At 40.9% G+C, this 16,662-nt stretch overlaps 2 protein-coding genes across 2 annotated transcripts; both read left to right on the top strand.

Moving 5' to 3' along the window:
• Positions 1-538: 538 nt before the first annotated feature.
• Positions 539-4,246, top strand: LOC139348576 (sepiapterin reductase-like). Its single transcript, XM_070988812.1, has 3 exons — positions 539-982; positions 1,783-2,073; positions 2,800-4,246. The coding sequence occupies exons 1-3, from the start codon at positions 655-657 to the stop codon at positions 2,988-2,990; spliced, it is 810 nt and encodes a 269-aa protein (XP_070844913.1). The 5' UTR covers positions 539-654; the 3' UTR covers positions 2,991-4,246.
• Positions 4,247-7,345: 3,099 nt separating this feature from the next.
• Positions 7,346-15,185, top strand: LOC139348575 (histone-lysine N-methyltransferase Smyd1-like). The gene is made up of 10 exons (XM_070988811.1): positions 7,346-7,983; positions 10,709-10,885; positions 12,213-12,426; positions 12,605-12,735; positions 13,143-13,181; positions 13,355-13,550; positions 13,696-13,788; positions 13,905-14,068; positions 14,525-14,693; positions 14,806-15,185. Exons 1-10 carry the CDS (start codon positions 7,847-7,849, stop codon positions 14,896-14,898), a joined length of 1,413 nt encoding a protein of 470 aa, XP_070844912.1. The 5' UTR covers positions 7,346-7,846; the 3' UTR covers positions 14,899-15,185.
• Positions 15,186-16,662: the final 1,477 nt, after the last annotated feature.

Raw genomic sequence — 16,662 nt, 5'->3', positions numbered from 1 at the left:
GGAGTTATATGAGGGTCATACAATGTCACCATATGAGGGGACTTGCATATTTATTATGGCTTACTTGACTGTGGAGCCCTGCATGCTCAAAACTGATGCTAGAGGGGTACTTCAAGCATCATAGTTTGAAGTGAAGGGCACTACGTAATGGGACAAGTTGTGGGTGATAATGTGTTGATACAATTGCTGATGAGGCACAAGCAGGCAGCACTGCACCAAAAGGCTGTTTATATAGAAATGGAGAGAGCATGGAGATTTCACCACTTTTCACAGATAGACAGATAGACAGGCAGAATATCACACAAAATATCACATTCACCAAAGAAAAGCATGTTTTTCAGAATCATGACACTGCTCATTATTACAAGATGTGGAAGACAGATGCTGATCATAATAATGACAGTTTGTTGTTTTCTATCTATATAGTTATTCAAGAATAGCTACAATGTTTGATAAAACGTTGGCTCTGCAGGTAAGACGTGTGATTTCGCGTGCAACCAAGAGGTGGCGACAAGACAAGTGGATTTACACCGCTGGTAAAGCCTGTGAAGAAGAGCGGCAGTCAGTTGGTGAGCGCCAGGCAGCTGTGGACGTCTTAACTCTTTAACTCAGAATACTGAAGCTGTTTAGGCTCCTCTGCTCCAACTCAGCTACATGTCGTCCACCGAGCTGAACTGTCCGGACCTGGGCCGGGCGCTCTGTATCATCACCGGGGCCTCTCGAGGCTTTGGCCGGACCATAGCGAGGGAGATGTCTCGCTTGGTGAAGCCGCGCTCGGTGCTCGTCCTGGCGGCGCGCTCCGCTGACGACCTGCGGGCTCTGCAGACTGAGCTGCTGGAGTCGGAGGCAGGCGGAGCGGGCCTGGTGGTGGAGTGTGTGGCGGCAGATCTGGGGCAAGTGGAAGGACTAGAGAGCGTCGTCAGGGCATCTAAAGAAGCCTTTTCTGAGGATATCGATCACATCATACTGGTCAACAACGCTGGTAAGAGGAAACCTGCGGAGCTCATCACTGTTCGAGGTTCATCGTGGAAAGTCCACTTTTCATTGTTACAGCTGCTCATTTCATTGATCCAATCACTTTTAAAGCTGCGTGTTTACCCAAGTAACTTACAGCACTGTTGTACAAAATCGGAGGTAATTGTACTTAAGTTAAATATTTCAATTTAATTTCTTCTGCTGTAGAATTTGAGGGAAATATTATAACCAACTTTTTAAACCGCATCCCAGTTACTGGCTTATTATCTTTAGTTACTTGTTATTTTACATGTTGAGATTTTATATTCAAAACATAGGACATGAAAAATGATTCCCTCCAATAAGACAGCAGTGTATTTAATAGATAAAATGAGTTTTGCTTTGGATCTGATCTGAATGGAGTTTACATTGTGGTCCTCAGCACAGAAACGTGATGTCAAACATTGAACAGCAGCAACACGCTCTGCAGTTTCTAGCTCAACGTTTCTTGTTAGTTTCTTCAGTAAGAAGTAAAAACTGAGGTCTGTGGATCATAAAGAGTAAAGGGGAACTGACTTTGGAATGATGTGTTATTTTACCACAAATCCACTCAACTTTGAGGAATAAGTAGAAATCTTTAACAAGGATTCTGGACCTTAAAATCTTATGCTTAAACTCTGGCAGCCCCAAGCAGAATTTGAGCGAACAACATTCTTAATAACACCATCTTGTTGCTTTCTTATGAGAATATTTGCATTACACTGGTTGATGGAAACACTCATTGAGGATGGAGACACACTAGTAACACCTTCTTCCCTCTCGCCTCAGCCTCACTGGGTGATGTGTCCCGCTATGCCAAAAGCTTCACCAACATGGACGAGGTGGACTCTTACTTGTCTTTCAACGTCAGCTCCTCCCTGTGCCTCACGGCGAGCGTCCTGCAGGCTTTCCCACAGCGTGCAGGTGTGAAGCGGACTGTGATCAACATCACCTCTCTGTGCGCCCTGCAGCCTTTCCGCTCCTGGGTGCTGTACTGCACCGGCAAGGCTGCCCGAGAGATGATGTTCAGGGTGCTGGCAGAAGAGGAGCCGGACCTGCGGGTGCTCAGCTACTCCCCAGGTGAGAAACATTCAAGTCCAAGCAGTCAGCCTGCAAAGCAATTTAAGAACTGACTCTTAATTACAACAGTGATACTAATAACAATGAAAGGGTTGTTTAAAAACTCAATTAAGCATTTTAAATTAAAAAGCAATTCAGTCAGAAATGTTTGATCAAATATTGTTGAGGATTGATAACAGATTTTACAAATGAATCAGCTATTTGAGAAAAAAAAAGTTAAAAACCTATTTATAACGATATTTATTTGGGCAGTGAAAGGGGATTCATAATTGGCTTGTAGTGGCAGTCATTTCATCTTATTATAACATCATCATGTGATTGGCTGTTAACTGACAACCAATCACACCATGGAATAACGTGTTATGATAACAAGCTGAACTTTAAACCTTCTTTGCCTTGGTTATATTGTGTATTTTGTCCTTATGGATTCATATGCTCATTTATTTGAAAATGTCTTATTTTATTTTTACTTATTTAATTTGGACCTCTCTATATGGAAACTTATGATGGGCATTTTTCAATGTTTCCATGACAACATTCAAAATGTAATTGTATTATAATTCAGTGTTATAATGAAGGAGAACAGTAACCAGTCATAAACACTCTGCAGGTCCTCTCTACTATGCACACTAATGTGTTTGTTTGGTTCATTCCAAACAATATTTCTAATTATTTCTGTCTTTCACCCTTGAACTCCATTCATTTCTGTCCTCTTTATTGAACCAGGGCCTCTGGACACAGCCATGCATACAGAGGCCAGATCCAGAACAGCTGATCCCAACCTCAGGAAGTCTTTTTCAGACATGTTTGCTCAGGGCCAGCTGCTCACCTGTGAGACATCCTGTGCCAAGCTGATGAAGCTGCTGCTGGAAGACACCTACACATCAGGAGCTCACATTGATGTCTTTGACCTCTAGTATGAGTACTTACAGCCAATCAGCCAGATAATTTATACACGTGCCTTGATTTTGATTGATATCCTAGGAACTGTCAGTCTTAGGATGTTGCCTTCTATTGTTAAAAGACCAATATAAAGTATCAAACTGATTTTTAACAAATTTACCTTCACAACATTCCAGAACAGAAGTTCTCTCACCCCACAGCAAGTAAAGCTGCAGTCAGTATAACGTCAGTGCACACAAAGGCAGAGAAATTAGTTTTGGACAGGATAGATAGAACATTGTTGCATGTTGTGTGTTGCGTTCAGTGTCTCATTCTCAGTGTGCCCTAGTCAGCAGCACATATTGCTGCCTTCCTCTGTATCCAGAATAGAATGCACTTTGAAAAAGACCTGGTGGTGGTCGGTGACAACTTGGCTGGTCTGAGCATTGCCAAGAACATAGCTGTGAACAGCAGCGCTGCTGGTGCTTAATTGAGGTAGCTCTCAGGAGATGATAATGCAGTTGGACAGGGCCACCAATGTTAAGAAACATGATAATAGGCAGATATTTACAGATATTTAGAAAAATAAGACAACCCATCTTTGTCAGTCAGGATTGTTCTTACATTGAACAGCTAACAGTCATTAGCATAATGAAAAAATACTCAGGTAAAAGCTTTTTTGGATTTTTTTTTAAATGAGATTGCGAGAGAGAGAAAGAGAGGAAGTGCAGGGAGAGGAAGAGAAGTAAGACGTGCAACAGAGATCCCCAGCTGGAATCACATCGGTATAGCTTCTGTGTCCTAACCACTAAACCCCTGTGATGAATAAATGCTTTAATGACAAAAACTGTAGAAGTAAAAACTAAAAGTTGATTAAAAAAAAAAAAAAACACTAAAGAAATGCAAACCAAAAATGAGAAATGAATACTGTAAATGCTAAGGAAAAACCACAGATATTAAAAAAAAATAATTATCAACAGAAAACATAAGAGAAACCCAAAAAGACAACGTTTGCCTTGACGAGGCTGGCTGGCCACATGTGGATGCCTCATCCCTCCAATAGTTTGAACTGTGTATATGATGTGGAAGTTTCCTTTGGTTTTAAGTGCATTTATAGCAGCTTGTGTAATTTGTCATTGATTTGCTGTACTGATCAAGTCCTTAGGTTGATCCAGCAGTTGTGTTTGAAGTTAAAGTACCTTTGTTGATTTATTAATTGAGGAATTATCATTTATACGTTCATATCCTGTTCAACCAGTTTTAACTATCCCAGAATAAAAGATTGGACTGGAACTGCTGCCTTTGCTCATCTGTCCTAACAAACAAGCCACTGAGTTAGTAATAATCCTAGAACGAAGTTATTTTAAGGAGATGGCAGTATTCCTTCAGGCTAAATATTCTTCAGATCAGTTTCATTTGTCTATGTAATAGAGGACACTGATGGTGAACCCTATCTGTAGTGGTACGTCAGACAATAAGACAAGGTCAAAACTTGCTATATGGCTGAAGCACACATGTATATTGGCACTTTGATTATTTTACTGGCTACACCAATAACTTTAACTGTATGCTTTGATCATTTAATGCTCTCTAGTTCTGGCATCAGGAGACAAACAAATATGTTAACAAGATTTTTAAATGGATATTACAAGATTTTGGGTTTACATGACCGATTGTGGGGATAAAACAACAGATTATGTTGTAAATCAAGCGTTTTGATGCACAGGTTGCACTTAAACCACAGAACAACTTAACTTACAATAATTAGAAATGTGAATTGAGTATAAATTCATCCCCTAACAGTGTATAGAGTACCTTTATGTGCAACCTGAAAGTTATGTTTGCACAATAAATGATATAAAGTTACATTGAATTACTTTCCCTCCAAAGTACAAATTTCAGTCTGCTGCGCATGCCGAGCATGTTCCAGCTGTGCTCTTATCTTTCTAAGAGAACTCATTCATAGAATATGACTTGAGCAGCACAACAGCTGTTATGCTGTATTAATGTACAACATTAGACAATTCAATGCATTCATATGCAATTTTAATAACAGCTAAAAACTATTGATAGGAATAATGAAGCATTCAAGATTTTAACGTTGGAAAAGTCAGGGGTGGAAATACACAGCCAAAAGGAAGACTGAGCCACGTCACCAATGTCTTGTTGTCTTGTCTGCAGTCTTCAGCATCTCCACAACATCAGGTCACAAAATAGGTCTTAGTCTTAAACTTTAAAGAAATTATTTAATTTCTATATGCTGACTATAACTGTTTTGCAAGAATTTCTCAAATGCTTATGTTGACATCACAGCTAAGTATGTTCAGATGAATTTCTTAATGTAAATCTGCATGTCATTTCAACCTGTGTCATGCCAGAGATTCTGTGACAGACCTGACGTTAATCCAAGGCTCAATGAAATGAAATGAAATGTTTGCAGAATTTAAAAGGCGGTATAAGCATTGGGAGCCGGTAGAGGTGAAGGGACATGCTCATGCAGGTGCAGATCTCAATTTGGAGAAAATCATTGGTTCAGGTGGGTGGTGGCTGGGTGTCGTGTTGTTGCAGTCCAACCAAAAAAGAATGGGATCCTCTACTTTAGGTAATCTGGTTGAATGTTGGGTTGTTCATAATCTCTTTTACCATGGAACATGGGCTGAAGAACGACGAGCTGTTTCAGATCAGACTGATAACTCAGTAAATCATCTGAACACTGTAATATTTGAAAGGAAATTTCTATTTAAATGGAATTCCCACAATCAGTTGAATTGCTCACAGGGCCAATGTAATTCTGATCAAATGTTTTCAGGTGATTTTAAGTTTGGTGAACTTTGACCTGTGAACCTGTAATGTGGAAGGAATGGACAGCCAGAGAATCCAAAAGCTATCCCCTGTCAGAATGTAATCTGGCCCACAAGCAAGAAAAGGTTTGCAGACAGTTATGAGACGAGTCAGAGGGACAAATAGATTTTTAGTTTACAAGCTAGCTGGATTGGGGAGGAAAATGTCAGGTGGAACATCTCAGAGGGTACAGAAAGAACCATGAAGAGCTGACTGTCTACCACTAGCACGGTAGTCACCTGAAATGGATTTCCAACAGTCTTGAAGGAGTTCCCAGAGGTGTTTAGCACTTGTTGGCCCCTTTGCCTTCACTCTGCGGTCCAGCTCACCCCAAACCATCTCGATTGGGTTCAGGTCTGGTGACTGTGGAGGCCAGGTCATCTGCCACAGCACTCCATCACTCTCCTTCTTGGTCAAATAGCCCTTACACAGCCTGGAGGTGTGTTTGGGGTCATTGGCATGTCGCTGCAGGATGCTGTGGTAGCCATGCTGATTCAGTGTGCCTTCAATTTTGAATAAATCCCCAACAGTGTCACCAGCAAAACACCCCCACACCATCACACCTCCTCCTCCATGCTTCACAGTGGGAACCAGGCATGTGGAATCCATCCGTTCACCTTTTCTGCGTCTCACAAAGACACGGCGGTTGGAACCAAATCATCTGCTGCTAGAACTCTGTGTGGCATTCATCTGGTCTCTGATCTGAGCTGCTGTTTCTGAGGCTGGTGACTCGGATGAACTTATCCTCAGAAGCAGTAATCATAGCAAAGGGTTGCTATTTTGAAGAAACTAGGCTTCTTAAACTTAAATCCAGTTGCAAACGATTGAATGCCCTGAAGCTTACAATGACCTGGATGAATGAGAATATTCACAGGTTTGAAGAAACTAGAATAAGTACATAACTCCACATGTGTTCATTCATAGTTTTGATGCCTTCAGTGAGAATCTACAATGTAAATTGTCATGAAAATAAAGAAAACGCATTGAATGAGAAGGTGTGTCCAAACTTTTGGCCTGTACTGCACACACACACACACACACACACACGCACACATGCACACACACACACACATATATATATATATATATATATATATGTGTGTGTGTGTGTGTATGTGTGCGTGTGTGTGTGTGTGCGTGTGTGCGTGCGTGTGTGTGTATATATATATATATAATATATACATATTATATTACATATTATATATTATATATGTTACACACACACACACACACATATATATATATAAATGTGTGTGTGTGTGTGTGTGTGTGTGTGTATAACATATATAATATATAATATGTAATATAATATGTATATAAATAAAATGCCAGTGCTGTAGTAGACAGGTACAGTTTGCTGTGAATATAGTGAAGCATTTAGCTGCTGAAGAGCCAGTTTTATCAGGAGTTGGTGGAGACCAAAGCAGCAGAAAAGGGAGTGTGAATATTGGACTTATATTTATCAGGTGTCCACAAACACAGCGCAAAGTAACTGTTAACGTTGGGCCACACCTGCTGTGTAAAACGTTGCTGTAAGGGCTTACTGGCTGTAAGTGACAGGCTGTGACCACCTCCACTGTACTCTGCAAAAATATTTTTCAAAAAAGATACAGCAGAGAGGCTGCAACAGAATCTGAGCAGCTCCATTTCCTGTTATGTGCCTCTGACAGACAGTCACAGCTGCCCCAGACCAAAATACCACAGGAGGAACCAACCCAAAGAAGGGGACAACATCCGTCATGGCACCCATCAACTACCTCTACTTCCACTGCCTCCCTCTGCTCTCCCCAGCCCCTCTCATTTCTCACTGCCCACTCCCCTTCCCACTCTGGGGAAGTGGTACAACCTCTACAGGGGGCAAATTTATTTTTGGCTGGAGTAGGGGTCGGCTAGGGAGAGAGAGAGGGCAAGTGCACCCGAATGTTAGTGAGAGTTTGATGAGAACTCTCCACTCCCTGCCGCTTGTTCAGTCCCTTATCCCTTGGCCCGTCCCACCTGTGGCCACTTTCTCCTTCTCTTCTGCCTCCTATTTGTTTTGTTTGCCAGTACAATGACTGTGGGGAACATGGAGAGTGCTGAACTGTTTGATGCAGGGAAGAAAGGTCGAGGCCTAAGGGCTACCAAAGAGATCAGCATTGGGGAAGTGGTCTTCGCAGAGCCCAGTTTCTCTGCTGTGGTCTTCGACAGGTACGAGCCTGGTGGTTGTACTTTTCAGACTAGGAGGACTAATCTTTTCTCACTGAGTATGTCTTGACAGATCCTACTGACACACTGCATGTGTGTTGTAGACATTAGGTCAGGTTTCCTCAACCTTCTCGGGGCTGTGACATCATTTCTAGACACCCAAATTCTCATGACACCAGCAACAAGAAAGCTGTCAAGAACTTGAGCATGACGTACTTTTGGATTCAGTTCTCAAAAGGAAGGAGGGCTCTAACAAAAGAATTATGACACCTTGCAAACTTTCAAATTAATTTCTTAAATTGAATAAATAGTCCAGTGGGTCTGAGCCAAAGGGGTGGAAATCTCAGTACTATTGTGATTAGAGAAATGACATTTTCTTCTCTCTACATGCAGTAACATCCTTTCTGTTGAGTCTGTATCTGCTTTGAGACATTGTTCATACATCTATTTTTTGTTGACATTGTTTATATGCTACATGCTACTCTTGAAAAATTGTGCTGTTATGACTGCTAAAACTATTTTGTATATCACCTTTCAACAGTAAATGTGTAATAAGAGTTTTACATAAAACATGAAAGGGTGAGTTATGTATCTGTTTGTTCCAGATATGTGACGACTACACACTGAATGCTGCCTGCCCATGTTTAGTTCTGACGCTGGGGACAATAAGCAGACCTAAGAGGTCGGCATGTTTTTCACAAAACTACTGTAGCAAGTAATTAAACAGTGTAATGCAGTTACATTTTTGTTTGCTGCAACACATGGTATACAGTACACACAGTGTCCTGGCCTGCTCTGTAGATAGTTGTGTCTGTATGAAAGCTGAGTGCAGCTTAGTTTGTCGATGTGCAGGAATGCCAGACACAGATCTGGTAGCATAGTGTTTGAGCCATATAAGAAGCAGAAGCTGCAGGATGTTGGCTCGCTCGGGGCATCCAGCACAACAGGCATGCAATGAGAGGATCTGCCTAATGTAAGACAGGAGCTGTCCAAAACCACAGTGAGAAAAGAGCTGTGTGTGTGTGTGTGTGTGTGTGTGTGTGTGTGTGTGTGTGTGTGTGTGTGTGTGTGTGTGTGTGTGTGTGTGTGTGTGTGTGTGTGTGAGAGAGAGAGAGAGAGACAGAAGCTGCACAGTCTTCGCTATGTTCCAACACTCATCAGAAGCATTAACAAGTCTGTTCACTGTTCTGTTGGACTGGATAGGCAGAGAGCACTCTGCTGAATAAACTGTTTACACACACACACATGCTGCTGTCAGCTGGGACCTGTGTGTTCACTCCAACAGTGCAAGCTTCTGGCCATAAAACTGCTGAAAAATTAACATAGAAAATATAATCATGTTTCCACATGTAAACTTTTTTTGAAAACATACTGATGGAGTTGTGATGATTTTTTATTCATAATATTTACATGCAATACATCTGCATGTACATATATGTTGTATTTATATATACTGTATAATTAACAACATTACATAGTTATATAGTATATAGAATGGTATATAGAATGCATATGAATGAATGAATGAATGAATGAATGAATGAATGAATGAATGAATGAATGAACTATTTATTATTGTGTCATGCAACTATGCCCAAGAATCCCAAATTCATAGAAGCCAGTGGAGTGTATACATTTTCAGACAATGCAAAATATCCAAAAATACAAGAGCAACTTCAACAACTTTCACAATCAAATCTTCACAGTTTGTCTATTAAAAAAAGATGTAAATCACTGGCAAAAATAACAACAGTTGGTATATAATAGAGGAGAAATCAAATCAAATTGAAAGCTTTTCAAGGCTTTTCAGAGAAAGTTAAAAAACTCAAACATATCAATATTGAACAACAACCCCAATTTTTGTGCATCTGTACACCAGAAAATTGCAGGGTTTCATTTCACTGAAACTTCAGTCTCTTAGATGATCATATATTAACATCATTATGTTCACGCAGAGGAGAGTTAACAATAACTTAGAACCAAATAGCTGCATCAGATTGGAACAACAGGCAAGTGTTAAAAGAGCATGGAGAGAGGAGCAAGATGTCTGTAGAATTTAAAAAAAATGACTTTGAGGGCCTAACACCAAAATTGAAACTTGAACATGCTGGAAGAGTAAATGAGCCACAAAGTGGCCTCAGAGATGCTCATCTGTCTTCTCCGACACAAAAAATGACAGCAGGAGCTGAAAGTCTGATTGTGTGTCTGATTTATATACATGAAACATGTTTTTAAAAAGTATTTTTCTTTTCATACTTCAGAATGGGTGCTAAAGACGATAATTCTTCTATTTTATGTTGTATTCTTGTTGTTTTAACAGAACTAGTACGTACATCTGGACAGTCTAATATAATCCAGTGGAGCAAATCTGATACACTTCACTTTGTGTTGTTGGGTCGTTGTCTTTTACATTGCATTATAAGGTGTTCCTGCTAAACCAAACCAGCCAAACTAGAGCAGCTTCCAGCTGGCAAATAGTTTTGGTTTAGATTTTTAATGGAAAAGGAAAAACACAAGCATATACTGGTATTCTTCTGTGAACAGTGAAACCGAAAAGGTTGGATGCTCAGCAGAGAATGAGTGTCCTGCTGAGAGCAGGCTGAACTGACTAATCTCAGGTGTTTTGCCTTCAATTACTTCAGTCTTCTATTTTAAAATCTTCCTTAACACCTCTGACTGCAGTTTTTTGACATGTAATATTCTTCTCTTTTGTCTGCTTCACTCTCAGTCTGGCCTCTCAGGTCTGCCACAGCTGTTTCCGGCACCAGGCCAAACTGCACCGCTGTGCCCAGTGTAAGTTTGCCCATTACTGCGACCGCACCTGCCAGACTGCATGCTGGAATGAACACAAGCAAGAGTGTGGAGCCATCAAGAAGATCGGCAAAGCGCCCAGCGAGAACGTTCGGTAAAGAAACCAGAGCTCACACTGCACGGACCTGAGGGGACGCTGCAAGAGACAAAAAAAGTGAAAGTTGATAGAATCCAGACAGTACCTCAGCATGACTATCCATCACTCTGTGGTGGATACAGTCTTTAACTACAGGGGAAAAACAATCACAGAAGCTGAAAAAAAATGTTGTTGATGTTCATGTTCAGAGTATGAATTCTATTGTTTTTATGGCTCTGTGGACTGCAAAGTCAGTTGGTCTATCAGTCTGTCCAGACTGAAATATCTCAACAACTATCAGATGTATTGTGCCACTAACTATTGGACAGAGTGTAATGACATGTGGTACACACTCACGTCTCCCTATCAGGATGAATCTAAAAGCATCATCAGTTCAAAATTTCAGTTGTCCAATACTTAGGATTATGACATAATATCAATTAAATTTACATTAGTGTACTTTGTGTTTAGTGCTAATTAGCAAATGTTAGCATGCTGACAGTAAACTAAGATGTAATCACGCTAACATTATGCCTGCTTAACATCAGCATTGTCAATGAGAGGACGTTAAAATGCTGATGTTAAGCATGATAACATGCCAATACTGATGCAAGCATTTAGCACAGAACACATTTATGGTCATCACAGGATGAACTATTTATATAATGACATCATTACCTTTCTTTTAGCGCCAAACGCCATGGACTGAAAACTAATCCACAATCACAATATTTGTTGCCCTAGAACAGAAAATTTGTCAGTATGGTAATTGGTCCTGTCAAACATTTTACGCTACTTTGTAGTGTATTGTTGTCTCTCAGGGCCAATAGTGGGACTTCAGACATGAGATCCTGTCATATTAAGGCCCTACTATGGAACAGCCTTCCTCTGAATTTCAGGTTGAAGGGACTTGAGGAACAACAGGTCTCAGCTTTGGCTGACCTTTGGTGCAAGGTGACAGACAGGTTCTTTGACCCATTACATTTACTCATATTGTTTTTAATATTTGATATGACTGACTATGTTAGTCTGTGATGATTCAAGGATATTTAGTTTGCCTTTCTTGTATGGAATTCTGTACATCATGTGCTACATCAGATCAGGCTTGTTATATAACTCTAGGGTTGTTATATCACTCTAGGAGTCTTAATTGTCTTGCACATGGAATGAATCAATCAATTAGTCAACATCTGTGTACAGAGCGTACTACACTACAGATGTTGAATAACTACAGGGAAATGGGCTTGTGTGATAGATATAGGGTTCAGAGGTGGACACACTGCCTAATATCTAAATTTGACTTTGGCAGTAATTTCTCTGTCCTGCCCACATGTCCCCTGCACAGTCTGGCTGCTCGTGTCCTGTGGCGTATACACAAGGACACAGGCATTGTGTCAGACAGTCAGCTGATCTCAGTGGACCAGCTGGAGGACCATGTGGCTGACCTGCCTGAACAGGACCTCAAAAAGCTCAAGACTGATGTGCACAACTTTGTGGAATACTGGTCTTATGGAAGGAAGCAGCACTCCGTCGATGAAATCTCACACATCTTTGGCATTGTAAGAATTAGTGTCTTATTATGCATCAGAATTCACCAGTGCTCTATAAGATATATTGCACATTGAATCTGAAGCTCTCTTCCCTCCCTTCACTTCTTTTCCCCACCCCTCTGTCTGTCTGTCTGTCTGTCTGTCTGTCTGTCTGTCTGTCTGTCTGTCTGTCTGTCTGTCTGTGTAGATCAAGTGTAATGGATTCACACTGAGTGACCAAAGAGGCCTGCAGGCTGTTGGTGTGGGTCTTTTCCCCAACCTGTGTCTGGTCAACCATGACTGCTGGCCCAACTGCACCGTCATCCTCAACCACGGCAAGTAGGTATCCCAGAAACTGCACTGTCCTTTATACATCACTGTCAACTGGAATTGGAAATAGCTGATATTTTGTGGTTACAGTTGCTTTGTGGAATCTGTACACTGATAGCCAGACTAATTCAAATATTTCAGCTGGCAGTTTTATTCCACGCCCAGAGCCCCAGAAACCACCAGTACTCCTGTGCTGGAATAATGCTGCCTGTGCATTAGTCTGTTTGTGGTCATTTAACTGAGCATGACTTTATTTAGGATATATATTATATAAAAACAATATAAACTGCAGTCATATAGCAAGATTCTGATTGAGTTTGTGGATCACTGATATGCTGATTATTCTAAACATAAGGCCAATGTACCACATAGAAATGTTTAAATTAATTGACATTAATCATCACTTTCTTTTGTAGCCAGTCAGCTGTGAATTCCAATCTCCACTCTCAGAGGAGGTATGTATATTACTGCTGTTTAGCCCTCTGTCATATAATGGCCTGTGGCTACTTAAGTGGCTATTTAACACAGACACACACAGTACCACTCCTAACCCTCACCCTAAATCCACTGTATCTATTAGAAACTGAACAGAATTTCAACACAAAGACCCTGTCCTTCTTTGTCCCAGGATCGAGCTGCGAGCTCTGGGGAAAATCCCAGAGGGTGAGGAGTTGACCGTCAGCTATGTGGACTTTCTCAACCTGTCTGCTGATCGCCAGAAGAAGCTGAAGGAGCATTTCTACTTTGAGTGCACCTGCAAACACTGCAGCCAGCACATTAAGGACGACCTGATGATGGCTGCTGCAGAGAGTGAGGGGAATAAAGTGAGTTAGGGGACACAGGGGAGATTCTACAGTACACCAAAGGGGGTACAGCCACACAGAATACCAAATCCTTTCCATTTATTTCAGTCTGATGATAATACTGTATATTCATATTAGTTGTTTTGTCCTTGTGTCTCCCTCTAAGCCCTCTGCTGATAAGGTGAAAGAGGTGACTGCCTTCAGTAAAGAGTGTCTGGAGAAGATTGAAAGGTCCCGGATTGAGAAGGATTACCACGAGGTACACAGCAGTGCTTTCGTCTTCATTTTCTTCTCTCCTACTGTCTTTCATTGTATATGCTTCACCTTCTTCTGTCTACCGAGTCTTTCCCCTGTGTTTCATCTGTCCTCTCTCAGGTACAGAAGTTGTGTTTGGAGTGTCTGGAGAAGCAGGAAAACGTCTTGGCTGACACTCACCTGTATAAACTGCGTGTGCTCAGTGCTGCCAGTGAGATTCTTTCATACCTGCAGTTCTTCTCTGAGGCTGCAGACCACTCCCGCAGGATGGTGGAGGGATACACGTGAGTGCTGACAGAGCACTTTGTTCTGGAGAGATTCAGTAACTCCACACAGCTATGGTTTCGCTGAAGACATATGTTTTATTTGATACTATCCAGTTAACGTGCCCATCCTCAATTCCTGATATACAAAATATCAGTAGTGCAGCTGTTATGCTCTTCACAGATCCCTCAGAAATGAATCCAGCTAAACATAACAGTTGTGCCAGCTCTTGCAGTCTTTGAGCTTCCACTTGTGCTGCTTCGAGCTTCGAGCCTCATGGTTCTGTAGGATGTGATACTTTGAACTAGTGAACTTGATTTCCCCAGAAATAATGATTATGGTATAGATTAACAGTTTTAACAAACACCAAATACCAACAAACTCCTGAATTTATGTTTCTAATTCACAACAGTAGTTGGCACAGCTTCAAAAACTGATCCTCTGCACTCTGTAACTTTTTCACCCCTCTTGAACAGGAAGTTGTACCACCCAAACAATGCCCAGTTGGGCATGGCCATCATGCGAGCAGGCATTGCCCACTGGCAAGCAGGGCAGATAGAGATGGGTCATGGCCTGATTTGCAAGGCCTACAGCATCCTCATGGTCACCCATGGACCCAACCATGCCATCACCAGAGACCTAGAGGTAGGTTATGTGGCAGTCTACTTTTATGGTCGGTGATGTTTGGAATATTTAAGTGTAGTTTAATATTGTAAGCACAATTCTCTTAGTAATCTTGTTTTTTTTATGCCTTTAGTCCATGCGCAGGCAGACTGAGATGGAGCTGAAGATGTTCAAGCAGAATGAGCAAGTGTACCACACCATGAGAGATGCTGCGCTGAAGAAATGAAAGGATCAGTGGTCTTTTCCACAAGCAATAATCACTTCCATCAATGCAGATTGACAAACCTGCTGATGTTCTGACATATCTAACTGTGCAATGCCATTTGCATATACCTTATGTCCTCTGAAGCACTGCACCCAGCCCCTGTGTTGAGTCTCTGAATTGCCAGTATGTCTGATGATAAACTGTTCTGTTGAAATAAACATGTACAAATGTAACACATGTTGCATGTATCTGCATGTACACTATCTGCAATAAAAGTGGAGATAGAACATGTGTTGTAAGTCCATCCACCCCCCTCCTGCACGCAACCATAAATTATTTTGAGTCTGCATATGTTATTTTTCAAGAAAAACTACTCAGTTATACTGTCTATACATTTTATTTCTCTACATACAACCCCATAAATAAAACAGAATGTCATTATTTGCTTATTCTTTTTGACATCATATTCAGTTGAAACAGCACAAAGACAGTAATGTTTTACCCCATCAATTTCATTGATTTTTGCAAGCAGCAAGCAACATGTTTCAAAGAAGTTGGAACAGGAGCAACAGAACACTGGGAAAGTTGCAGAATGCTTCAAAAACACATTCCACAGGGAAACAGGTTATAGTATCATGATTGGGTATGAACGGAGCACCACTGAAAGGCTCAGGTGTTCGCAGGCGGGGATGGGGTGAGGTTCACCTCTTTGTGAAAAACTGTATGGGCAATAATCTGATTTAAGAACAACATTTTTTCAATCCACAATTGTTAGGAATTTAGGGATTTCACCATCTATAATCCATAATATCACCAAAGATTCAGAGAATCCTGAGAAATTTCTGCACATAAGGGGCATAGCATAAAACCATCACTGAATCCTCGATCTCTGAGGTTGCACTGCATTGAATATAAGCATGATTGTAGAAAGCAGAGATAAGGAAGCTTTTTCCCATCAAGGGCCATTTCAAATTTTAGAACATTCTTTGAGGGCCATACTAAATTACTGAACACATAATATGTGTTCAATTATATCAAGCTAACCTCAAATGAAATGACTGGAACTAGTTGTACCAAGCTTTATACTCATCATTGCTCAGTTTATAGCTCAGTGTTTTTGTGTGTAGGTTGTCAGGCACATCAGCTGGTTCCACATTAAACAGAATAAGCTGGAAGATGCACAGTGTTTCCCATTTCCAGGTGCACTTACCACAGCTTTAATTTCACTTCAAATTATTTGACATTTGAAAGCAGAGAGCTGAGAAGCTGGCTGGAGCTTGAGGTTCAGCTCTGAGAGGTACTAGTTAATATCCACCATGAAGACCAAATCACACAAACACTTGCTATCACTGAGTCACCACAACAAGTTTTGCTTTATCTCAATGAATTATTCCAGATAAATAGACATTTTGTAACAGTTTTAACTTTATCCAGTGATAGCACAGCTGCAACAAGGCACTCCAACACAAATTCTCCTTCTGAATGAGATGTTAGATTCTTAGCTATTAGCTCACTCATCACAAAACCTGCCTGCATAAAACTGTTTCTGTCAGCATGTCGTCTTGTGAAAGCTGCTTGTTGGACCCCCAAACTGTGCCATGTGTTAACTTTATTCAAGTGCATTTGTCTTTGCAACTCATCCAGTTTAGCATGTTTGAAGCTGTAATGACTCTTTAGAATGGCCTTTTTAATCACTGCAACCGTGTCCCCACAAACTGACTTAGGAACATTGGCTTGCCTTTTGCCTATTTTGTTTTATGACAGAAAATTAGCAATTGCTCTCTG

The sequence above is a fragment of the Chaetodon trifascialis genome, chromosome 20 (genome assembly GCF_039877785.1).
Source record: "Chaetodon trifascialis isolate fChaTrf1 chromosome 20, fChaTrf1.hap1, whole genome shotgun sequence".
Lineage (NCBI taxonomy): Eukaryota > Metazoa > Chordata > Actinopteri > Chaetodontiformes > Chaetodontidae > Chaetodon > Chaetodon trifascialis.
This window is presented reverse-complemented; position numbering and strand designations above follow the sequence as displayed.

Coding starts and splice junctions, on each gene's coding strand:
- LOC139348576 (XM_070988812.1), top strand. CDS start 655: ATGTCGTCCACCGAGCTGAACTGTCCGGACCTGGGCCGGGCGCTCTGT. Junction 983..1,782: donor CATACTGGTCAACAACGCTG/GTAAGAGGAAAC, acceptor CTCTCGCCTCAG/CCTCACTGGGTGATGTGTCC. Junction 2,074..2,799: donor GGTGCTCAGCTACTCCCCAG/GTGAGAAACATT, acceptor TTATTGAACCAG/GGCCTCTGGACACAGCCATG.
- LOC139348575 (XM_070988811.1), top strand. CDS start 7,847: ATGACTGTGGGGAACATGGAGAGTGCTGAACTGTTTGATGCAGGGAAG. Junction 13,182..13,354: donor AATCTCCACTCTCAGAGGAG/GTATGTATATTA, acceptor TCTTTGTCCCAG/GATCGAGCTGCGAGCTCTGG. Junction 13,551..13,695: donor CAGAGAGTGAGGGGAATAAA/GTGAGTTAGGGG, acceptor TCTCCCTCTAAG/CCCTCTGCTGATAAGGTGAA.